This window comes from Amblyraja radiata, chromosome 11 (genome assembly GCF_010909765.2).
Source record: "Amblyraja radiata isolate CabotCenter1 chromosome 11, sAmbRad1.1.pri, whole genome shotgun sequence".
Taxonomy (NCBI): Eukaryota; Metazoa; Chordata; class Chondrichthyes; order Rajiformes; family Rajidae; genus Amblyraja; species Amblyraja radiata.
Window position 1 is genome coordinate 26,014,082 of NC_045966.1, and position 26,209 is coordinate 26,040,290.

The window sequence follows — 26,209 nt, forward strand, 5'->3', positions numbered from 1 at the left end:
AAAAAGATTCTGTTCTAAATATCTCATCAACCAAATTACTTTCCCAATTAATTTCTTCCTTTCTTTTTCTATCACTGTGAAGCAAATTGCATAATTGTAGGGCAGCATAACTTTCTCTAAACCTATTTCTCCCACAGACTTACGGGATGACTTTAATTTCTTCTTTTCCATGAAGGATGTAATCGATTATTTTGTAAAAAATTATTTCCTATGGGAAAAAACAAAATGAAACAAAGTCAAAATTGTCGAAGTTTTGTTTTAGTTTAGTTTAGTTTATTATTGTCACCTATACTGAGGTACAGTGAAAAACTTTTGTTTGTGTGCTTTCCACACTATAAAGACTATACATAATTACAATCAGGCTTTCCACAGTGCACACATAAAGGTTAAAGATACAACATTTTGTGCAAGCTATAACATTTGAATGTAACTGGTAGTAATGCATACCCTTCCATCGGGTGTTTTTGGGCCATCATACTCTGGTACTTCACCCATTTGTATTGGCCAGAGATCAAAGAATTCCTGCAGTTAAATAAAGCCAAATTTTAAAGCCAAATATTTGTACATGTAATCTTAATGTGAATAATAATATTTGCAGTACACAATATAGAGTTTGATGTAGAGAACTCAAAACCTTTTCTTTCGTCATGTCTAGGAGCGCCACTGAGTATCTGTCACAGTTCAAAAAGCCACGCACAGTGTAAAGGGCTTTGTGAAACTGTCGTTCAATATCAGTAAGTTCTTCAAATACTTTGCTTGCAGACCACAAAAGTACCTGTAAAATAAAAACAAATAGATGTCATGGTAAGGTTACTATCATGTATATCCAGTTATTGATGACTGAAGAAACATTGAAGCCCCAATGATATGTCAGATACTGGTTGTACCATAAAATACCTGTCCGCTGCCAAGTTTTCCAATTAAATTATATTTCTTGGCCTCCTTAACAATAACATCGCTGTGCTTTTATTATTACTGTGTATGATGTTCCCTGCAGCAGTCCCTGGGGATCCCGTTGTTCTCTTTCTTCTGGTCTGATGAACAACCTTTCTCCGACTTCCCTCTTATCCTGTTGATTAGACAATTGTCTATCCATCTTGCACCTTTCAACCCAAGGCCTTCAAACTTGATGATGCCTATTATGGTGGCACATTATAACACACTTTTTGGAAATCCATGTCAAAAATAGTCATACAGCATGCAAACAGGCCCTTCGCCTGAACTTTCCCATGCTGACCAACATGCCTGCATTTGGCCCATGTCCCTCTATACCTATCCTATCCATGTACCTGTCCAAATGTTTTTTAAACGTTGTGATAGTACTTTACCTACCACCCTTTGTGTAAAAAAAAGGTTGTCCCTCGGGTCCCTATTAAAACTTTCCCCATATCATCTTAAATCTATGTTCTCCCCCAAGCCCTACTGTCTCCGCCTACTTCCTTTCTTTTTCTCGCCCCCCCCCCCCCCCTTTGACCTTTGGCATGGAGTTTGCACATTCTCCCCCAGGTGCTTCCGGTTACCTTCCATATTCCCAAATGTATTGTGTGTTAGGTTAATTGCACTCAATGTAGGTAGGTGATTGGAAAATCAGGAAGGTGTCAATGTACATTTGTGCCAGAATAGGCCACAGGGAAAGAAGTGGGAGAATGAGAATGCTCTGAGAGTTGACATGTATGTTAGATCAGTGGTCCAGAACTCTGGTTGCTGGACTATTATGCTACAACACAGTTACAGCAGATGAATTGATAAAATATAGTTAGATAACATTAAAACTTGAATTCTTTAAGAGGCATTCTTTATTAAGGAAGCATTATTTAACTTTACCTGCCCTTTCCTCGTTTCACAGTTATGGAGATAATTCAGATGATAGATCTTGAGTGTTAAGTTAATAAAATTGAGATACTTTAACAAAATCTGTAATTAAAAAAACAAATGATTATTAATATAGCAGACTAATCAGAAAATTACTTACCAAAATAGCAGTTTGGCTATATGTTGAGCTGCTGAGTCTAATTTTCCATCCACTAATGTAAACTGGGACTGAGCCGGTTGTAACATGTTTAAGAAAGAACTGCAGATGCTGGTAAAATCAAAGGTAGATACATAATGCTGGAGAAACTCAGCGAGTGAGGCAGCATCTATAGAGAGTAGGAATTGGCGATGTTTCGAGATGTTTGCCGATGTTTCGGGTCTCCAATGTTTCGGAGAAACTCCTTCGGACTTGAGTCTGAAGAACGGTCTCGACCCGAAACCTCGCCAATTCCGCTGAGTTTCTCCAGGTTGTAACATGTTTGTATAGGAAGGAACTGCAGATGCTGGTTCAAACCGAAGATAGACACTTAAAGCTAGAGATTTTGTAACATGTTCGATCAGGTTAATCGCACAATTGAAGCTGCTCAACACAAGGGTAAAATGAAAATGTGGGGGATTGCTAGAATTGTTTGGGAAAGCTGGCTGAAACATTGTGGAATTAGGTTTGTATTTGTTTAATAACCAACAACAGCTGGGAATTAAGATGTGAAATATTTCACACAATTACTTGCTCTACTGCTAATTTTATGATTGAAATCCCTGCAGATTAACATCAACAAAAGAAGTGAGTAGAAATTTGAAGAAGATAAAAATAATCTAATTTGTTTGACTTTGACCATCAGATATTCCCAGACAATATTCAGATACACCAGAATGATAGCAAGGCTCAGCAGGTTAAAATTTGAGTCCAGGCTACATAAATTTACATCCAAAATTCCCATGGGTCTAGGAGCAAGAGGAGCAGATATGTCTTCATCTACAGGGTGATGAATATTTGGATTTCTCTATCCAAGTGAACTGCGGAGGCTCAATGATGGACTTTATTTAAAACTGAGACTGATATATTTCAGACTATTAAGGGAATCGGGTATATTGAGGTTGTGGGGAAATGATGCATGATGGAAATCATTGTCTCTTTCCTAAAAAGCTGACCTACTTGATCAATTGATATTTTTGAGACTGAGGTTTGTTGAATTGACATAACTCACACAAAGTGAATAGGATCCAAATTATTTTATTAGCAATTCAGCATAGGTAACTTTGCTTCAACATGCAGCTCAAGACTAAGAGAGCAAGGGAAAAGAGCTTTCTATTAAACCTGTGGGGGGAACCACAGTATGACTCATAGTATGACTCACAATATGAGTGACACTAATCTACATCCTCTCTCTTAAAGAGTTAAATGTAAATACAAAACTACTGACTAAATAAAGCATACATAGTAAATGATAATGCTGGAGGAAAGTCAAACTTAGCCCAGGCACTTTAAGGTGAGCTTACAAAAACGACCAGCACGTGTGCGATATAGACCATTTCCATTCTTCGCCACCGGGGACACAATCGGTGGTATAATTGGTGTCGGAGATTGAAACGGCATTCCCCGTGACGAAACAGGAGACTTTGGTACAGGCAGAGGTGGCGTCGCCATTGCCAAAGTAACAGTTTCAGAAACAGGTTGTTGTACTGGTGCAGGTGGACCGAAGCCACTGGACGTGGATGGAAGTACACTTGTGTGGTCAGGATAATACGGAGGTGGAGCCGGCTCATTCACAGGCAGGATATGTTGCCTATTACGTCTGTACGTGCCGCCTTCAGCATTGACCAAATATGAACGTGGCTCGGGGCAGTTCCTGAAATCACACCAATATGGTCATGACCTTTGTCGGTTTGCAAACGAACCACCTGCCCCTCGGTTAGTGGTGGCAGCGGTCTACTAATTTTGACATTCAACATGGTGTCAGAAGTGGGATCACGTGAGGGACTAATGCCTGATTCGCTACAGGCACTGTGACTCGGGTCTGTCTTGACAATAAATGCTGAGCACACAGTACGACTCATAGAATGAGTGACACTAATCCACATGGTTTATGGTTACTTTTTATGTAAGAACATCTGAAGAAGGGCCCCAACCTATCTAGGTCTTCCAAAGGTGCTGGCTGACCCAGTAAGTTATTACAGCACTTTGTATTTTTTTCTGTAAACCAGCATCTGCAGTTCCTGTGTCGAAGTGGCAGTACAGCTCAGTTATCATCAAATTGAATATCCCGATTGAGCTTAATAATAATAATAATAATAATAATAATAATAATAATAATAATAATAATAATAATAATAATAATAATAATAATAATAATAATAATAATAAACTTTATTACAGACTCAAGGTCCAGACAAGGGGCAACATTACATAAAAAATGCATTGCATATCAAATATCATAAATACATATAAAATCTTGGTATATCAATTATAAAAACATCATAATTTATATATTTTTTAAAAACACAATACATAAGTTAAAAATCCAGATTAAAAGATGATCAATGTCCTACAACGAGACAACGATACCAGTGTCTCCACAGCTGGGATTCGTAGCGTATAGTGCTAACCCTTATGTTTGACAAGGCCACAATAAGCACATTTTTAGTCATTTATCCTGCAAATTAATAGTAAGATTAAACGAGAATTTACCAGTTCGAAGTTTGATCATTATTTTATGAGGAGTACGTTGAGGGAATACGTGAAGAACCCCGCTAGGACGCATGCGTGTCATTCTTCAAAGCAGCGGTGTGAAATCACAGATAACTGTAATGACTAAACATAGTAAGATGAGAGAAGAAATACCTGTTGAGTATATGATCATGGGTGGGAGCGTATTCCCTCAACGTACTCCTCATAAAATAATGATCAAACTTCGAACTGGTAAGTTCTCGTTTAATCTTACTATTTTACTTCGGAGTCACGTGAGTGACTACGTGAAGATTTCAAAGCTCTGTGATTTCATGCCCTGGAAACGAGTCCATGCCTCACATCTGCCTTATTTACTGTAGGAGGAATTGTGTTAACATAATTTAGACATGATCCGATATTAAAATCCATGAAATTTATTAACACAAATTATAAACCCCTTTTTTATGGGTTAAATTAAATTACAGAACTTAAAATTGTTTCTGCAAACGTTCCAGGTTTCATGACTGGTTTATGGTAAAACAATTGGAATGTTTTTTCCCCTGACCATCCTGCTGCCTTGAGGATTTGGTCCATTGGTACATCCAAGGGGTTAATGTTTATTTATTATTTTATTTATTATTTATTTATGTTTTTTGGTTACTTCATACATATTACTTGTATGTGTATATCACTTGTATGTATATATATGTCTGTATGCATCTCTAAAAGTTGTCTGGGGTATTATTATTATTAATTAATTAATTATTAAATATGGAAGAAGGGTTTAGGGAGAAGGGGTGAGATTAAATAAGTTATTCTTCTTCTCACTCCTTTTCGAGCTTGTAAAGAAAAAGTGTTGGACATTTAAATTTTGCTTTTTGCTTTTCATTGCTTTGCAAATATTGCCTGGAATGTCCAATTGTTTGACTATTTCGATTTTGTTGTTGTTATTTATTCCTATTTATGTCTTTACTTGTTCGGAACAAATAAACAAATCAAATCAAATCAAATCAAATGTTGCTGCAGCCCTGGTGGAATGAGATTTAAAAACATTAGTATCCACCCCAGCCTGTGTTAGAACCTGTTTCAGCCATCTTGAAATGGTCTGGACCGTCACTCTTTTATGTGGTTGTTTATGGCTGATTAAAAGTGCCTTCTCATTGCCTCTGATGTTTTTTGTTTTCTCCATATATAACGACAAATGTCTGCCTATGCAGAGACGATCATCTGTTGGGTAGTATCTAAATTCTATTTTGAGGCCTGCTGATCCCTGTCTGTTCTGTTTTACTAATTCATAAATATGAAATGTAATATTTCTGGCGCAGTTGATGGCACTGTAACTGAGCCCCTCATCATAATGGAGGCCTGCCAGGTATTCCAGAACAGACGGGATGTTCATCTCTCTGTAGGTGATGTTGTTTTTGTGGCAATACATCTCCCATTTCCTGATATAGACCACATATTGTTTTTGGGTGGACTGTCTTTGGGCCACCGAAATCATGTTCACTGTTCGGTCCGTCAGTCCCAGCTGTGGTAGTGGTATTTTTAAACTCTACAAATTAATAAATTTAAATATTTATGGCATGGGTGGCTATCCCTTGTTACGGGATGTACCAACAAGTCTGGTCTATTTGGGATGGTGATACATGGTTCTAAAACCATGTTCAGTATCACTGTGAACCATGGTTGAGTAGACCAATCGGGTACTATCAAAATACCAGACGCAGAGTCCTGCTGTATTTTCCTTAATACCCGACTGATGAGGCAGAAAGGAGGGAATGCATATATAAACAATTTCCCCCAATGCAGCAAAAATGCATCTGTCGCCGCTGCCCCAGGGTCTGGTTCCCACGAAACATAATTTGATAATTGGTGATTAAGCCTGGATGCGAATAGATCGATATCTGGTGTTCCATATCATGCTGTAATATCAGCAAATACCTTTTTGTTCAACATCCATTCGGTGTTTTCATTAAATTTGCGTGACCTGGTGTCTGCCACTAAATTTAGTTTACCTGGTAGGTAAGTTGCTGATATCCAAATATCTCTCTGAGTACACCATTGCCAGATTGTATTAGCCAGATTGTCACATGATGTCGATTTGTTTCCACCCATGTGGTTGATATATGCTACCACGGTGGTATTATCAATCTGTAATCTAACATGCTGGTGGTGTGACCCAGTACAATATGATTTTAGGCCATAAAATGCACCCAACATTTCCAGGTAGTTTATGCCCAGTGTGAGTAATAATGATGCTTCCTGAGCAGTCCATCTACCTCCACAGCTGGAGATGGAATTGGTGGCACCCCAACCAAGTGCACTGGTATCAGTTTGTAGCACCGTTGAAGGGTTGCTGATAATGATTGGATTGTAGGAATGCCAAATGTTATCTATCCAGCAATTTAGTTCCATTATGGCTTTGATTGGTAGCTTCATTGGTCTGTCAAAATGACCAGCATTAGTTTCGAGAGCTTGTATTTTTGCCCTTTGTAAATTTTGGTAATGTAAAGGTCCAAATTGTGTGGCTGGAAAGGCAGCCACCATTTTGCCAATTACTTTAGCTACCAACCTGATGGATGGTTTACTGATGCCAATGAGGTTTTTGCAAGCCTCTATTAATTCTATCGCCTTTCCCTTTGGTAATGTCACCAACATGTGAACTGAGTCAATGGTGAACCCCAAATAGTCCATTGTAGTGGAAGGCGTTAATTTAGATTTAACTGGATGGATAATAAACCCCAGTTTTTCAAATAATTGTTTTGTGGCTGTTACAGTTTGTTTGGCCAATTCCAAATTTTTGCCCACAATGAGTATGTCATCTAGATATGCCATGACCATGTGATCTCATTTCCGTAGAAATGCTAGGGCTGGTTTCAAAATTTTTGTGAACAGCCTAGGGGCTGATGTTAAGCCATTTGGTAGTGCTCTGTATTGCTAGTGCTTTCCCATCCAGTTGAATTTTAAGAAACATCTGTGGTCACCTCGTATAGGCACTGAATAGTAAGCATCTTTTAAATCGATGCTGGCCATGAAGTAACCTTGGGAAATCAATTGTTTAGCAGTAACAAAGGTTTCAATTTTAAAATGAATGTATTGTACAAAAGTATTCACTTTTGGTCAGATCTATGATGATGCGACAACCACCATCTTTTTTGTTTTTGGTAAATATATTGGACACGAATTCTAATGGTTTGTGTTGGGATTTTTCAATTACACCTTTTGCGTAAAGCCGCTCCAGTTCAGTATGTGCTTCTGATTTCTCTTTACCCGAAAGTACGAACACTCGGTTCGTTATATATGTTGAACTGGAGGGTTGTATTTGTGTATAAATTCTATAGTATATCCCTGGATACTGCTTAAAATATAAGTGTCATTAGTTATCATGCTCCATGCATTCAGAAAGGAGTGTAATCTCCCCCCAACCTCCGTGCTCCCTGTATTTTGTAGGGAACCAGACCCACCTACCTCCATAGTTACCAGTGGCAGGTTCACTTCTTCCTGTAAGTCTTTCGTTGATGTTGAGGCGGTGGATTCTGGGTTTGAGGTTTGGATAATGTTGGAGGTTCTCTTATCTTCCAAGAAGGTCGGCCTGGGCCATGGCCCAAAAAAGACTCATGTTTAGTGTACCGAACCTTCGAGCTTTCACCAGTCGGTCTCCCTGACCATCCTGTTCTACTGGTGGGTGCGTAGGGGTGCTGTCTGTAGTTGTAGTGGGTTTTGGATGAAGTCCCTTTGATTAGTCCCAGGGTTTTTGATTCTTCATCGAGCTCTTTTACTTGCTTCGATAAGTCACCTCCAAACTGTAGTATTGGTGGTTTTGGGGTCCCAGGTTTGCACAGACCCGTGAATTTTGGATTTAGTGTGGGTCGAATGGCATTCTTTCTGATGTTGTTTAACTCATATTGAGTGTTACAAAACAAAGCCAGTGCATCCTGTTGGTCTTGGGACATATCTTTTTCATCCACTGTGCAGGCGAATGCTGTTATCCCTGCAGCTAGGAGTTTTAATATTTTCTGGAGTTTGACGTCCATGCTCCTAACTCCTGTTCCAATATGTTTCCATATGCAGGTGTTGACTGCTGGAACATTCAGGGATATGCAGTTTCCCGGTGCCAGATGTCTTGATGTGGTGTCCAATACAGCTTGTTCTTGTAGCTGGTTTAAAGACATATAGTCTATACTGGCAGCAAGCTTTTGCTCCAGGTTTTTGCCAGCCTGGTCTGGCTGTAATGGACACCATGTCCAGCAGATTTTCTCGTTCCTGCACCCCCTGCACACTTGATTTTTCTTCCGAGAACCCCTCTTCAAGGTCAGCCCAGAACTGACCCCCAGTGCTCCCCTCTGATGAGGGAGAGACACTGTGCAGCCCTCCAAGAGGTGCTGCTGTGGGTTTACCATAGGGCCCACAGTGACTCGACTCCATCTCCCGGAGCCTGTCACGTTGGAGCAAATGCTCCATGCACCGCTCCATCCGGCTCCAGCGCTCACGGTCGCTGGCCGCCCGCGGTTGCTCAGAGTCGGACTCCTCTGAGTCCACAACTCTGTTGGTTTTTTGTCTAGCCTTGCCGCCCGGCCATGGAGTGGATTTGGCCGGTGCGGAGGCGACATCGGGCACAGTTGATCCCATTATTGGTGATCCAAGTGCCGCTGGCCGCTGCTGGCTGCCCGCTGTTCCGCGGTCCTCCCCCACCAGCTTCATCGCAGCCCTTGTTTTCTTTCCTTTGTCCATGTTTCCTACCTGTAGTTGGTATAAGAAACACACATTAACTGCAGAATAAGTCTTACCTGCGGGTTCCGGCTTTTTAAACTGCCGCTGCGGGGGAACATCGTTCCACCCCGCCTGACGTTTGCAATGCGTGTAGCGATATATGACACGCATGCGTCCTAGCGGGGTTCTTCACGTAGTCACTCACGTGACTCCGAAGTAAAATTTATACATGTGGCGTCTTAGGATACAATACAACAATACAACACAATTCAATTTATTGTCATTTGGACCCCTTGAGGTCCAAACGAAATGTCGTTTCTGCAGCCATACATTACAAAACAAAAAGACCCGAGACACAACACAGTTTACACAAACATCCATCACATCGTTGTGATGGAAGGCAAAAAAAAAACGTATCTCTCCACTGCACTCTCCCCCCCCCCCGATGTCAGAGTCAAAGTCAAAGCCCCCGGCTGGCGATGGCGATTGTCCCACGGCCATTAAAGCCACGCCGGGTGATACAAGGTCGCACACCGGGTCTTGTTGTTAGAGCCCCCGGCGTGCGCTCGCAAAGTCCCGCGGCCATTCCAAGCCGCGCGGGGCGGTGCTGTAAGGCCCCGCTCCAGGTGCTCTTCAACCCCGCAACTCGGGCGGGAGAAGTCGCCGTTGCGGAAACCCCGAAAAGCGGTCTCCCAGCAGGGACCCGCGGGCTCCCGGTGCCGCCGTCCGCCAAACCCGCAGTTGCAGCCTCCGAATCTCCGGGGGTCGGGTGGCAGCAGCGTCCACCACAGCTCCACCCGCTCCGGACTCGGCCAGCCCCGTGACGGTGAGTAGTCGGCAGCTCCGCAGCTGGAACCCCAGGTCGTTCCTGTTGGAGGTCGCTCCATGTTGCAGCCCCAACGACAACGGAGACCCGACAAAGAAAAGGTCGGGTCTCCCGTGCAGGGAGAGATTTTAAAGTTACCCCCTCCCCCTCACCCTCCCACACACATACCCCAACAAAAAAAATAACAAAAACTACATAAAAACGAGACAAAAAATAATAAAACACAGACGGACTGCAGAGGCCGCTGCTGACGAGAGTCGCGCCGCCCACCGAATGATAGCTTCTAAAGTACTGACTCCTGCAGCCACAAACATATTACTGGCACTATACCATCTAGGTTGCCTTAGCAGTGTTCTCATGGCATTGTTATATGCCACCTTTAGTCTCTGCATACTAGTCTTTAAATAGTTCGACCACAGGTGCGCAGTGTAGAGTGGTGTGCAGTTTGCTCTAAATGGCGACTTAATGAACAGAATGATCTTGTTTGATCTCACTAGGTGCCACAAAAGGGGCACTTGTTCAGTGCTCATTTGAAGAAACCTTCTGGAGAAACATGGAGAGAGATGGTGCGTTGAATGCCATTTCCATTTCTCTTAGCGTACATCATTGCTGAAATTTGATCTCATGGAGGAAAATCATTGTACAGATTGGTTTATTTTAATTTCCTTCTTTGGGCACAATGAGCATCAAGATGCTATTCTTCCTCTAAAATGAAAGGCTGTACAATTGACTTTCACATTACAGTGTGGTTAAGGGAAGTCATTACTCCTTACAACACTTGAACAGGGTGAAACCAATGCTGCTCTTACATTGGTTAAATGATTATGCCAATAATTTATCCTTTGATTTTCACTTAATCCTTTTAACCGTGTGACAAATGCAATATGCACAAAATGAAAAGGCAAAAATCCCAAAATGGAAATTCAGCCCTAAGAAGCTTCATCCCCCAGAGGAGCAGACCAAATGGGGACAGCAACTCTCTCTGGTGGACCAAGGTGGCAATTAGAATGAGAGTACAAATACATCTTATAGTCTAGAGGCCTTAATATCTTTCCTTTAGCTATTCCTTTACTTCCTTTTGTATTTCCATGCACTGATTCTGAGCCCTTCTCCTGGGGCGGAATTAAAATGAGTCATAGCCTCAGAATTAAAGGGCACTCTTTTAGAAAGAAGATGAGGAGGAACTTCTTTAATCAGAGGGTAGTTAATATGTGGAATCCATTGCCACAGAGGGCTGTGTAGGCCAAGTCAGAGGATATTTTTAGGGCAGAGATAGACAAATTCTTGATTTTGACGGGTGTCAAGGGTTATGGGGAAAAGGCATGGAAATGGGATTAGGAGGCTGAGATCAGTCATGATTAAATGGCGGAGTAGACTCGATGGGCCAAATGGCCTAATTATACTCCTATAACTTGAGAACTTGTGAGTAATCAAGAATGTGACGTCATATGATTCACAGAACGTAAGGGAGCTTAGGGAGTAGGGACGAGGTGAAGTACATACTTCCCCGAAAATGCACAGTGGTAGGCTGTTGGAATTATGGGTTTAGGGGTAAATCCCTCCTCTTTATAAATAGTTTACCACACTGTGCATGATTGGTTAACCATGGCAGTGTCCATCGCATATGGAGACACTCTAAAAACTCTCTCCTCATTGTAGGAACCAATGACACAATGTAGCAGCAGCAATGACTTCCACCATATCTTCACCTGCAAAGCTTTCAAGAACGGGCCTGTTCCTGCATCTCTGAGGAAGCACATACTGCTGTTCTAGTGCCAGTTGTGAGGGTGTGGATTAAACAGCAACATGCATGCTGCCATTTCTATATTGAGGCCCAGATGTAGATAACATCATTGGGCTTTCAGGTTCTGTAGTTAAAGCTAGATCAGAGTATTATATACACCATTATAAAACTGCTGTGTCTCAGCAATTGACTCTGATCCTCAAGAGCACTGTACAATTCATGCATTAGTGCTGCAAGACCTAATCCTTCAAAGATGTATTCAACTGTATCATCCTTCTGCAACCAAGTGTGCATAACAGAAAGATATTTCATCCCAAACAGAGAAGTAACCCTATGATTGTATTGTGAAACATTGCCAGAGTCAGAGAAAACAGATCCAGTACTTTCCTCAACGAGAGACATCATAAAAATCTTCCAGCAGGGTTGGTGCATGCACCACTGGAGGCTCCAAGAGCAACAGAAACTGGATTTAAGTCATTATGGTGGCGGAATGTGAGAAGGATTTTTAATCACCCTATTTTTTCGGCAATCTAGATAATAACTGTCATTGTAGTGCTAACAATACCACTGCAAGAGATGAAGAATTTCAAGGCTTTAAAATCTAAAATAGACATTGTGTTTAAATAGAAATTGGTAAACTCTTACTTCTTCATCTTTCGTGGTGAAATGTGGCCCATCTATTTTGTTTACAGCCATTACAACAGCAACAACATCATTGCCATTCATTACTGGAGTTGCCAGAACATTGTTGGTTTCATACTGTGCGACAACGTCCACAAAATTACTGAAATGATCATCCTGAAAAAATAGAAGCAGTAAGTAGTCAATATAACATTTCAAGGATGATAATCCACGGTGCCAATAAATCTTAAATCTAATTATGGCAAACAATGAAGACGTGCTGATTTGGAAACTCTTATCTTGTTTGTAACTGAACTGCCAGAAAATTCAGTTGGTGTGTCAGATCCTAACAGACTCTCCCATGCCAACAGATTAAAATACCATTCCAACTAAGAACAAGGTCAACAAAACCATGGGAACACCTCCAAAGTTTTGCAAGTTACACAAAATTCTAGTGTGAATATATATATCACCACGTGCATTCTTATTTGCCACACACTGGGCCAATGCAAGGCCATCACAATACACTGTATTACTCTATGTCAGGCCAAAGGAAATGCGCCAGAAATTAATCATACTCCCAGCCTAGAAATTGTTTTCCTTGAATGTAATAATCTCCATCGTTTTGAGGGGCGTGAATACACTTTATTTGAAAATCAGAAATCAGAAAAATATCAGAAGAAAATCCTTAAGTTCCAAGCATTTATTGGATTTTTTTAATTTTTCAAATAATTCCTTTCCTTTGGTTTACTTTAAGTTTAGAGATACAGAGTGGAAACAGGCCAATCAGCACACTGAGTCCGCACCAACCAGTGATCATCTGTACACTAATAATGGATGGGATTTATATAGCGCCTTTCTAATACTCAAATACACTAGTTTTATCCTACACACTAGTTTTATCCTACACACTACGGACGATTTTCAGGTCAATAAACCTACAAACATGCACATCTTTGGAATGTGGGGGGAAACCGGAGCACCAGGTGAAAACCGAGGTGGTCACAGGGTAAACTTTCCTCCTCAGAGGAGAGCATCATTGTCATCTACAGTATCTCAAGCAAGTTGTCACTGCAACTTTAAGCATGGCCAAACAAAATATGATGTAATAGTTAGACAAGTATTTCCATATTTAGCATGGTACAATGGCTCAGCAGTTATCGTTGCTGATTCAAAGCACCAGGGAGCAGGATTGATCCTGACCTCGAGTACTGTATGTCTGGAGATTGCATATTCTCACTGTGTACTTTTTCTATTTCCTTTCACTTCCAAAGATATGTTGGTAATTAAGTTGTCTCCTGTAAATGGCTTCTGCTGTAGTAAGTGGTAAAAGAGTTAAGGGGAATGTTTAGGCATGTGAAAGAGAATAAAATTAGAGGCGTGCCGAAAATGGGACTGATCACAGCTCTTTAAATTGCAGGAAACTGCTTTGTTTGATGAACTAGTTCATCACACTTGTTAAACAAATAAATTGTTCTGTGCTTTCCAGTAATGAACAATGGTTCAATAAACAATTCTGATCTCTTAATTAACAAACCTAAGTGTTAATGATAATGATAAAAAACATTTAAGAAGAAAGGTTTACATTTAGAGGCTGTCTGCACTACATTCATTTGAAAGCAAAATCTGAAGTGGGTATTGACTATTGTTTTCTTACTTCTGATAGTTTCTATTGAAATGAATACATTGAAAACTACCCTCTAATTGCATTCACCAAAGCACAAAAATATCATGACTGGCTGGTGCTGTTCAGGTGCAACTTGAGATCTGGCTAAGCCACTTGCGATTTCTAATAAAAACACATGTTTGCTTTCAACAACTGATATTCAGTATACCAAATAAAGCCTCTTTCCAATATACATGTGACACTTCCAATTTACTCAGTCTGAAAATGCATAATGATTGTTTTTGTTTTAATTCTCACATCAATTCAATCTAAGAATCTTGGCCTAAAGATAAAATGCATGAGAATTTCAATTGACTTTATACTTAAATTACATATGTGATTTAAAAAAAACCCCAATTCATGCCAATGACCAATAATGGCCAAAGTAACTTAATTACATCTGCCTAAGAGGATGATCTAAAAATCAATCCATGTAGCTGCACATGTGACTGGATTAGTTTGCACGATAATTTCCTGTTAGTATTTAAATTCTTTCTGTTAACAACTATCAAAACGATATAGCATTGTAATTTAATTAAAAAAGGGCATGCCTCCTAACATATAATTCCTCCAGGGAAGCATTTCCATTTACTTTCCATATTTTTTCAGAGTTGTTGAGGGTGTTTCCAACAATGTTTATTCCATAGATAATCGGTTTGTTACTAATTGAGTAGTTTAATCTTCACCACTGCTGCCATTAATCACAGATTCTGCAGACACCTTTTTTTTCTAATGAAAACCTGTTACATCCCAATAGTGGAAATTTAAATCACCACCAAGTGAAATTCAAATTAATGGTGCAAACTATTTTCTAAAATAAATCCCCTTATGTTACTGTTATGATATGCCTTAATTATAGTATGCTTTTGTAGAAGAAATATATAATTAATTTCTGTAATTATTGTTCAAACTAATATTTTATCTATCACCTGTATTTAACATCTGCACTATAATGTGAGAAAGGAAAGATAAAACATTGAAGTAATGATAAATCCAAACATCTCTCCCCACTAAAGCATGAACAAGAGAATAGATAAAAATAATTCCAAAATATCTCAATTAACAAATGTTGGTCACATTTTCTTTGTACCTTTTCCAATTATATTGCTAACACAACAACTGTATTTTTCATGCATGTATCTGCAGTTGGAATTATAGAAATAATCACTGCAGCCATATCATATCCATTGATTGGAATTATACATAATCTATACCTACTAATTTCTGATAGTAAAATTGTACAAAAGCAATGATATAGAATTTTATCTAATCGTTGTCTCAAAATCTTATTTTACAAATATCTCCCATTATCTCTCAGTATCCCTATGATATAGTTTAGACATATTTTATATTTCCTGTGATTGTCTGCATTTCTCTCCCAATCCATAATTCTTTCTCACTGCTTTCTCTGCTTTTCTTATCACTTTCCACTTCAACTTACTCATTTTCTCGACCTCACATGCATTTGTGTGTCAACAATTTCATGGACTCTCTTGTATATTCCTTATATTTCCTCTTTCTTTCTTTCTTATCAATCTCTGCTTTTCTAGTCTTCATCATGTTTCCTGTCACTTATTGTGACTTAATGTACATGCTTTATTTTCAGCAGGTAATTGACAACGGATGTTCTCAAAGAAATGAACACTTTTAAAAATAAATGTATAGGGAATTTCATGGCCTTCAATTGACAGCAGGGTTTATTTTAAATTCCTAAACTATGATGCACAATGATGCATGGTTTCTCTTTTTAAAAATGCTCTCCACTATGCTAGACTATTCTCGAAATTCTTGATTATTAAGGGTGTCAAAGGTTGTGGGGAGAAGGTAGGAGAATGGGGTTGAGAGGGAAAGATAAATCAGCCATAATTGAATGGCAGAGCAGCCGAATGGCCTATATCTGCTCTTATGTCTTATAAAATTAAAACAAATATTCACAGTACCTTAGCTTTATCATGGATGTTTATTGTTTTCTTTGTTTGTGCCACATACCCAATGATCCCAGTGTCAAGAGGAAAAACAATTTCACATTCGGGTGGAACCAAACAATCTTCAAAAATAGAATCTTTATGAACATTGAACAGTCTTGTGGCAAGTTCAGGAGTGCCATTCCTGGATCTGTACATGAACAAACTCAGGCAATCTGCGCGGATGAGAAAGCCAATCCTCCTTAGTGTATTAAACACAACCTTTTCCATATTAATGTCCTGCAGGTCACGGATGAGTTCAAAAATGATCTCAGTTTCCTCCACATTGTTCAGGTCTCGGAAGGTGCTAAAGTCTGCATTTGTTTCTTGAGCTCCTAGCAAGTTAGCAATGTGTAAAGGGCGTAGTTTTGAGTCGAAGTATTCCTTGGCGAAGGTTGGATTACTATCCAGGAACTTCTCCACATCTTCCTTGGCCATGCTCATTTTAAAATAATGTGAATCTTCACCTGTTCCATGCACGGACGCGAAGAAACTTCTGGAAGTAATTTAACGCTGTTAATTCAATTTCAGAGATTGCGGAGGAAGAAGTTTTCATGGAAACACTCGGCTTAATAACCCTGCTCAGGACTGAGACTCTGTGTGCCACCTTCAATTGCATCTGCTCAGTGATGCTGAAGGTGAAAGTAGGATTATGATGACAGTGATTAAGCCAAGAACTAATTGAAAGTATCAGAGTTATATTTCAATTCAAGAGACGAGTGACTACATAAATCAAATTGTAAGTGCTATCCACAAGTTATTCTACACTATTGAAACAAATTTGAAATATCTTATACAAAAGCTGTAAAACCTATTCCATGGAGAAACAATAAGCTCCTCCAGCATATGATAACATTGTCATGATCTCCATTTAAGTTGGAGCCAGGTTAGCAATTTATACAGCAATTCCAGATTGGATATATTTTCAAGTTCTGCTTGTACTCTATTTGAATTAAAATGTGTTCCATCATCTATCAAACAAAGACCAGCAGGATTTTTAAAATAGGTTTGGATTGCTAATCCTCCTGTCGTCCTTGTTGATTTAAGTAGGATAAAGATGTTTTTATCTGAGGATTACTTGTGAGGGATGGACCTTAAAGACACAAGGTTATTCTCGTAATTGTGACGGTGTAAAACTCCAGTCTGTGCTTACTTACATATAATTTATAAATGTGCCTGAGCTAATTGACAAAGCTAGGGCTAATTTGAGACACAAATACAAAATCTTGAAGTCCCATGGCCTGGAGGATGTCTGTGCTTAAGGCAAAGGAATTTAACCTGAGAACTGTTTAAGAAAGAACTGCAGATGCTGGAAAAATCGAAGGTGGACAAAAATGCTGGAGCAACTCAGCGGGTGAGGCAGCATCTGGAGAACTAACCACTGAGGTGTGCATAATTATGAGGGGCATGGATAAAGTGAACGCTCATAGTCTTTTCTCCAAGGCGAGAGGGATCTTGGGAGAACATTTTCACTCCGAGGGTAATATGTATCTAAAGTGAGCTGGCAGTGAAAGCTACAGAATGGATACAATTATGACTTTAAAAAGTCATTTGAACAGATATTCAGATAGCAACGATTAAAATAGATATGGGGCCAAATGCAGGCAATGGGACGAGCCCATAATGCCAGCTTAGTTGGCATAGGCAATGTGGGCCGAAGGACTTGTTTCCATGTTGCATAGGTCTATGACTCTGCCACTGTACGCAGTTGTATTTTGTGCACGGATCACATCGAGTAATAGAATACAGAAACAGGCCCTTCAGCCCAATTTGCCTATGCAGACCAGTATACCCTATCTAAACTTTCCTATCCATGTATCTGTCCAAGTGTCTTTTGGATCACTCTATAAATTCCTGGGCGTCTATGTAAATAATGTAAGAATACATAGAAGCCACTGGATGTGTGTAATGATGTCAGTGGGAACTCCACACTTAGCTGTGACTAGTGGGGTGCCGCAAGGCTCGGTGCTGGGACCCCAGTTATTTACAATATATATTAACGATTTAGACAAGGGAACTAAATGTGACATCTCCATGTTTGCTATTGACACAAAGCTGGGTGGCAGTGTGAGCCGCGATGAGGATGCTATGAGGCTGCAGGGTGACTTGGATAGGTTGGGTGGGCAGATGCATGACAGATGCAGTATAATATGGATAAATGTGTGGTTATCCACTTTGGTGGCAAGAACAGAAAAGCAGATTACTATCTGAATGATGTTAGATTAGGTAAAGGGGAGATGCAATGAGACCTTGGTGCGCTTGTACATCAATCACTGAAAGTAACATGCAGGTACAGCAGGCAGTGAATAAAGCTAATGGCATGTTGGCCTTCATTGCGAGAGGATTTGAGTTTGAGAGCAAGGAGGTCCGACTGCAGTTGTACAAGGCTGGTGAGAGACTGCACCTGGAGTATTGTGTGTAATTTTGGTCTCCTAATTTGAGGAATGACATTATTGCTATTGAGGGAGTGCAGTGTAGGTTCTCCAGTGTAGAATTTTGTAAGTTTTAAGAAGGTCTCAGAGATAAGAAGGGTGAGGTTATAAAATAAATTTCAGACAAAAAATATGGCTTTCATATTTAAGCCATTACTCAAATGAAAATATCCTCCTCTGAGCTGTATTCAAGAGAAAGAGAACTGTGTCTAAGAATAAAGTCCCAGAGGAATGAAGGGTGATAAAGGGATACAGGATAATAACAGATGGCAATAATCACAATACTCTTTATCGCCAAGCTGCCCAATGGTGGCCCTGATGTCGAGGTTACTGGCAAAACAGAATAAATTAGTTATCTCTGTCGTGGGTACTTCCCTTGTCCAATATTTGTGATGCCATTTCTATACCAAGTGTGAAACTACACAGTAAAGATATAGCAGAAAACCAGAAAACAATGCTAAGCCAGGAATGGAATTAGCAGAATATATGATTATAGCAGGTTCAAATTTAATAATTTTCAGATCCCATATAATTCTGATTTTCCATCACTTTCTGCTGCAGTATGGTTCTATGACCCTCTAATTATTTACAGGGTCAATCCAAGGTTGTAATTGGGGTGAGTTTACAGCAGAAAGTAAGACAGGAGTCCAACTAATCAAAGACTGTAGAAACAAGGAACTGCTGATGGTGGTTTTTTATAAAAAGATACAAAGTGCTGGAATAACAGTAGGTCAGACTGGAGAATGTGGATAGGTGATCTTTCAGGTTGGGACCATTCTTCAGACTGTTATTTGTGGGGAAAGGTGTAGGAAAAAAGCTGGGAGAGGAGGGCAAGACAAATACATGGCAGATAATAAGTGGTTACAGGTTAAGTGGGGGGGGGGGGGGGGTTGATCGGCAAGGTGGCTGGAAAAAGGCTAGAGATGTAAAAAATAGAAGGCATGAGGCAAAAGTATTGAAGACTTGTGAATTGTGAAGCCAGGGGAAGGAATGTGGTAGAGGGGGCAGGAGAGGGGAGTACAAGATGTGAGTCCAAGTGGATCATGGGGGAAGGAGGAAAAAAGTGAGTGCGGAGGAAAAAGGGAAGGAGTTTGTTAGAAGTTACCTAAAATTCAATATTCATACCATTAGTATGTGCATGTACATTGAACGGTATGAGCATTGAATTCCCCAAGTTTAGATAACGGTTAATATCTCTCTTCATCCTAAGGCCTACATTGTTGCAAAAATAATAAAGTGTAACTATTGTATTGAGGGTTATTCATGACATTACCAGATAAAGAGAAATACAGTTTGCTTCCAATGAAATTTTTTGCTTGAGTAAAGAAAATCTTCCAATTAAGGGACTGAAGTTTAGGGGTAACATGAGGGGGAACTTCTTTACTCAGAGAGTGGTAGCTGTGTGGAATGAGCTTCCAGTGAAGGTGGTGGAGGCAGGTTCGTTTTTATCATTTAAAAATAAATTGGATAGTTATATGGATGGGAAAGGAATGGAGGGTTATGGTCTGAGCGCAGGTATATGGGACTAGGGGAGATTATGTGTTCGGCACGGACTAGAGGGGTCGAGATGGCCTGTTTCCGTGCTGTAATTGTTATATGGTTATATGGTTATAATACTGTATTAAAATTAAGTAATGTAAGGATAAAGACATCAAACTTCAAAGCAGAGATTAAATTGGATTTGATTAATGTTAACTAGGTCCAAGGTGCAGGGATTAATTGCAATAAAGTTACAAAATACATGATAATTATAATGGCATATTCATCTACTGGCTATTTATCAAAGGTATCAAAGGTCAAAGGTATTTTATTGGTCACATTCACATACACCTAGGTGTAGTGAAGTGAAATGCTTCTTGCCATTTTGCAGCACATAAAGAAGGAATACAGACATAACATTAATAAGAGTTTTAAACATAAAGAACATCCCCCCTCAATGGTTCACATTATGAGGGAAGGCACAAAGTCCAGTCCCCAACCCCAGTTCACCCATAGTCAGGACTATTGAGGCCTCCACAGTTGCCTCTATGGAGGCCCGATGTTCCAGGCCGTTCTCGCCGGGTGATGTTGCTCCGGCGTCGGGAGAGTCCTCCCAGCGGCTTGGGAACCCTGGAACGGCCGCTTCCGTACTGGAGGCCGCGGCTTCCAAAGCCAACAAGGCCGCGCCGGTTGGAGCTCCACAACTGGCGATCTCATCTAGAGATCCCAGGCTCCCGATGTTAAGTTCGGCACCGCCGCCCGCAGCTGGTCGCTCCACAGTCCCGCAGCTCCGCGATGTTTTCCCCAGCGATCTTCAGCTCACCGGAGCTCCAGCGTGGTGACCCGGGCAAGGCATCGCCTGCTCCGCAATAGCGCTCCAGTGCTGTGCCGCCGCCGAAGCTGAGGTTCTGGGCGGTCCCCGACAGGAAACGCCGCTCCAGGCCCTTGTATTTATTGTAGTAAAACAACATTTATCTTGATTGTTGAGCACTGTCACAATGTTTGCACAGAACTGGACATCATGGATATACCTAAGACTGGTCCTCTAACTTTACTGATTAAATTCAATGGCTTTAATCTCTTGTCAGAGAGAAAGCTACATTTTCTACATTTTCCATTTTCCATGATCTTTGCCTTGTTTTCACACATTCACACTTCCTTATCTATGTATCTCCCTCCCCCCTGATGCAAGTCTGAAGAAGGATCTCGACCCAGAACGTCACCTATTCCTTCATTCCAGAGATGCAGCCTGCCCCGCTTAGTTACTCCATCATTTTGTGTCTATTTTTGGCTTGCGGGGAACATAAAATTAGACTCTAAATGCTTCTTTAGATATGTAAAAAGGAAAAGGTTAGTGAAGACAAATGTAGGTCCTTTACAATCAGAGACAGGTGAATTTATAAAGGGAAGCAAGGAAATGGCATAATAGTTAAACGAGTACTTTGGTTCTGTCTTCACCAAGGAAGACACAAACAATCTCCCAGAAATACTAGGGGACCGAGGATCAAATGGGAGGGAGGAACTGAAGGGAATCCACATTAGTCAGGAAATAGTGTTAGGTACACTTTGCGACTGAAGGCAGGTAAATCCCCAGGGCCTGATGGTCTGCAAACCAGAGTATTCAAGGAGGTGGCCCTAGAAATCGTGGATGCATTGGTGATCATTTTCCAATGTTCTCGTGACCCTGGATCAGTTCCTGTGGACTGGAGGGTAGCCAATGTAACCCCACTTTTTAAGAAAGAGAAAACGGGGAATTATAGTAGTGGGGACAATGCATGAGTTGATTGTTATAAAGATGTTACAGCAGTGCATTTGGATCGGTCAGTCAGCATGGATTTATGAAGGAGAAATCATGCATGACTAATGTTTTGGAATTTTTTGAGGATGTACCAAGTAGAATGGATAAGGGTGGGCTAGTGGATCTGGTGTATCTGGACTTTCATAAACAAGGTCCCACACAAGAGATTAGTGTGCAAAATTAGAGCACATGGTATTAGGGGTAGGGTAGAGAACTAGTTGGCAGACAGGAAGCAAAGAGTAGGAATTAACGGGTCCTTTTCAGAATGGCAGGCAGTGACTAGTGGGGTGCCGCAAGGCTTGGTGCTGGGAATCCAGTTATTTACAACATATATTAACGATTTAAACGAGGGAATCTCCAATGTGACATCTCCAAGTTTGCAGATGACATAAAGCTGGATGGCAGAGTGAGCTGCGATGAAGATGCTATAAGGCTGCAGGGTGACTTTGATAAGTTGGGTGAGTGGGCAGATGCATGGCAGATGCAGGATAAGGTGGATAAATGTGAGGTTATCCACTTTGCATGCAAGAAAAGGAAGGCAGATTATTATCTTAATGGTATCAGAATAGGAAAAGGGGAGGTGCAATGAGACCTGGGTGTGCTTGTATATTAGTCACTGAAAGTAAGCATGCAGGTACAGCAGGCAAGGAACAAAGCTAATGGCATGTTGGCCTTCATTGCGAGAGGATTTGAGTTAAAGAGCAAGGAGGCCCAACTGCAGTTGTACAGGGCCCTGGTGAGGCCACACCTGGTGTATTGTGCGCAATTTTGGTCTCCTAATTTGAGGAAGGACATTAGTGCTATTGAGGGAGTGCAGCGTAGGTTCCCCAGGTTAATTCCCGGGATGGCGGGACTGACATATGATGAAAGAATGGGTTGACTGGGCTTCTGGAAGTGGCGGCGCTGTGGAATTAGGAGGGTGAAAGGGGATCTTATAGAAATATAAAATTCTTAAAGTATAGGACAGGCTAGATGCAGGAAAACTGTTCCCGATGTTAGGGGAGTCCAGAACCAGAGGTCACAGTTTAAGAATTAAAGGGCCTGTCCCACTTGCCGATTTTTTCGGTGACTGCCGCGTCATTGATTGATGTATCATGGTCACCGAACAATTTAAAATATTTCAAAATCTAGCGGCAACAAAAAAAAATGTTGCGATACTTGAGGATACACCACGCGTCAATACGTCATCATGCTGCGTTACGCCGCAACACCACCGCATCATTCTACATCACTCTACATCATGCTGCGTTACGCCGCAACACCACCGCATCATTCCACATCACTCTACATCACGCCGCAACACGCCGCAACACCACCGCATCATTCCACATCACTCTACATCATGCCGCAACACGCCGCAACACCACCGCATCATTCCACATCACTCTACATCATGCCGCAACACGCCGCAACACCACTGCATCATTCCACATCACTCTACATCATGCTGCGTTACGCCGCAACACCACCGCATCATTCCACATCACTCTACATCATGCTGCGTTACGCCGCAACACCACTGCATCATTCCACATCACTCTACATCATGCCGCCACACGCCACAACTTTTTCGGTGACCTGATATACGTCAGTCAATTATGCTGGCAGTCGCCTAAAAAATCGGCAAGTGGAACAGGCCCTTAAGGAGTATGCTATTTAGGACTGAGATAAGGAAAATCTTCTTTACCCAGAGAATTGTGAATCTGCCACAGAAGGCAGTGAAGACCAATTGACTGGCTGTTTTGAAGAGAGTTAGATTTAGCTCTTAGGGCTAAAGGAATTAAGGGATATGGGGAAAAAGCTGGAACGAGGTACTGATTTTAGATGATCACCCATGATCATATTGTATGGCGGTGCTGGCTCGAAGGACCGAATGGCCTACTCCTGCACCTATGCTATGTTTCTAATCTCTTGCTCTCTTACACATCTGTCAACAGCATTCTCTGGTAGAGCATAAACAACAATTGCATCCAATAGCAATCGTGTCATTAAGAATTACAAGCAAATGCTGATAAATGGATTCAAATCTTTTCCTCTGCTGGAGAAGACGTAGTAAGTCTTTTCTAGAATTCCAAAGACAAATTTCAAGGCAAGTGCATGGATCATGGAGGGCTCACTTTCTATTGGCATCATGAATCTAAACGTTCACGCGATCGAATAGACACGCTGGATATTTGTTGCAACAACACACATTTCAGTTATGGGCATATCATTGCAAATACCTGTATATCAGATGCACAAGGTCCAGGCATTTTCAAAGCGGTACTCTTTCAGGCCAAAAACATTTTGCCCATGATTAAGGCTTGATACAGGAGAAGCCCCATAGGAGAGAGGGCTAGCAGATATACACCCAATTCAGGTCAGGAATCGGATGCGAAAGTGGGAATAACATAGAACCAGTGTGAATGGGTGATCGATGGTCGGGGTGGACTTGGTGAGCCGAAGGACCCGTTTCCGTTTAGTGTCTCTCAAAACTCTTGAATTGGGTTGACAATCATGTGATTGGTTAGGGTGTGAGATAATGGTTTCTAACAAGGATTCGAATGGCAACTAGCAAAAGATTAGGATAAATATTTGAGGAACTGGGGGTTGCACTGGGATCCAAAATGATCTGAGTGGCCATTTACAGATTCTTCGAACCACCAAGTCACCCCTAAGCATCAGACACCCATATTGCACCGTCACACTAATTCTATTTTTTCTCTCCCCATATTCCCAATAATTCCCATAGGTTTGATTACTTGTCTACACGCTGAGGAATTTATCGTGGGTAGTTCACCTATCCCAACCCATTTTAAACATATTAAATTCAACGCTATTGGGAAACCAGCACAGAAATTGAGGCCAGCAAAGATCATCCATGATCATGTTGTGTGGTGGGTCAGTCTTGAGAGGCCTGGTAGTCTACTCCTGCTCTACTCCTGGTGGTCTCAACCAGAGGAAACCTACATTCTGGGAGAACATACAGACCCGGCAGACGCCACGTGAGATCAGAATTGAACCATGGTCACTGGAGCTAAGAGACAGCCACTCTAATAGTTGCTCCACTGTTCCACCTTATTGTTGTGAGCCATCTTTTAAGACTGCTGCTGCCCTTCTGATGAAGGTGCTGACTCAGTGCTACATTTAAAATGGACATAGATGCAGTTTTAAAAGAGGGTGGGGGGGGGATTGAGAGCTTTGGGGATCCGGCACTCAGGAAGAGTTGAGGCCCTGGTTAGTCAGGGTCATGTTGAATGTGGCTGCCTATTCCTGCTCATATTTTTCTTGTGTTTGGTTGGGAGTTCCAGGGTTTAGATTCAGCAGGGCTAAGATGGGGGGTGGGAAATTGGAGAGATCAGTGGGCTCGGGAAGAATTCAAGAGCTGAGCCAACTGAAGTGTTGGAGAAGAAGCCAATGGTGCACAGGGTCAGATCCTGACCGAAGTAGAACATGGAGGAGTTGATGGGTGCGGGTCAGTGTGAGTGTCCTTTATCATGAGTGATCCTAAAAATGCATGTATGAGCTTGTATGAGCATGTATGATATCACATTGCAGAACAGCACTGCAAAGTGCAAATTATTCCTGAATTGCAGTTACTTTCTGGATAACCTGGGGTGATTTTCCGGGTAAACAAACATTCACGTCATTGTAGGACCATATATAATTTTTGTAGAAATATATAATTATTCTCCTCCGAGCCAGAAGGGGCCATGATGCTTTTGAAGGCTTATCTTCTGTCATTCGTCTGTTAGCGGCTCCGTGCTGAATGGACAAACAAAATACAGAAAAATACAAGTCTGTGTCTAAAGGAGAATTGGAGATCTTTAGTGGTGTCTTGTGAGGCCTTGTCCTCCCCTGTTGTGAATTTATTCCATTGAAAACAGCTATCAGTTCTACTGTTAAGATTCACTTCATGTGTTTGCAGTGGCAGTGAACAGTAAAGGTTCCTCTAAGCCTTGTGATGTGAACATAATCAACCGCTGCTCAAACAGCACAAATCATTTTTTCACCCCTTCGTGCTATTTTTGCACGCTCGAGGCAAACTAACAATTCTCAGGCCAGATTATTTTCCTGCTTTGGATACACATGTAATGACAGCATATTTTTATATATGCTGCCATTATAACTGCAACTAGGTAATGCTAGTAGAACTAACCACTACTTCTGTGACTGCGTTGATTCAGCTGGTGGACTCCAGCCCACTCCTTACCAGACTTTGGATAAACACGGGTGACTTTTGCAAAATATTTGGCTCAGACAGAAAGTTCCCTTTATGAACAGATCCTATGAGGCTTTGGCAGGAATCACACAGGCTATTCACAGCTGCCATCACTTACTCATGCTATGGACTCGTCAGAGAAATTATTGCTTCTGAGCTCTAATGTAAATCTGGAGATGGAAAGTAACTAATCTTGAAATATATCATTTTAAAACAGCACAAAAAAACTGTTCTCCCACCCTCCCATCCGCCCGCCCTCGGGCTCCTCCTCCTCCTCCCCTTTTCCTT

At 41.1% G+C, this 26,209-nt stretch overlaps 1 protein-coding gene across 1 annotated transcript in view; it reads right to left on the bottom strand.

Annotated features, from left to right (window-relative positions):
* The window catches only part of pde6a (phosphodiesterase 6A), a 45,749-nt gene extending 29,294 nt beyond the window's left edge, over positions 1-16,455 (bottom strand). Inside the window, exons 1-6 of the mRNA XM_033029579.1 lie at positions 15,988-16,455; positions 12,406-12,558; positions 1,825-1,914; positions 635-775; positions 448-522; positions 144-208 (exon numbers count right to left, since the gene is read on the bottom strand). Coding sequence (XP_032885470.1) covers positions 144-208; positions 448-522; positions 635-775; positions 1,825-1,914; positions 12,406-12,558; positions 15,988-16,455 — 992 coding nt within the window. The remainder of the gene's footprint in view (positions 1-143; positions 209-447; positions 523-634; positions 776-1,824; positions 1,915-12,405; positions 12,559-15,987) is intronic.
* Between the last annotated feature and the right edge of the window lie 9,754 nt (positions 16,456-26,209).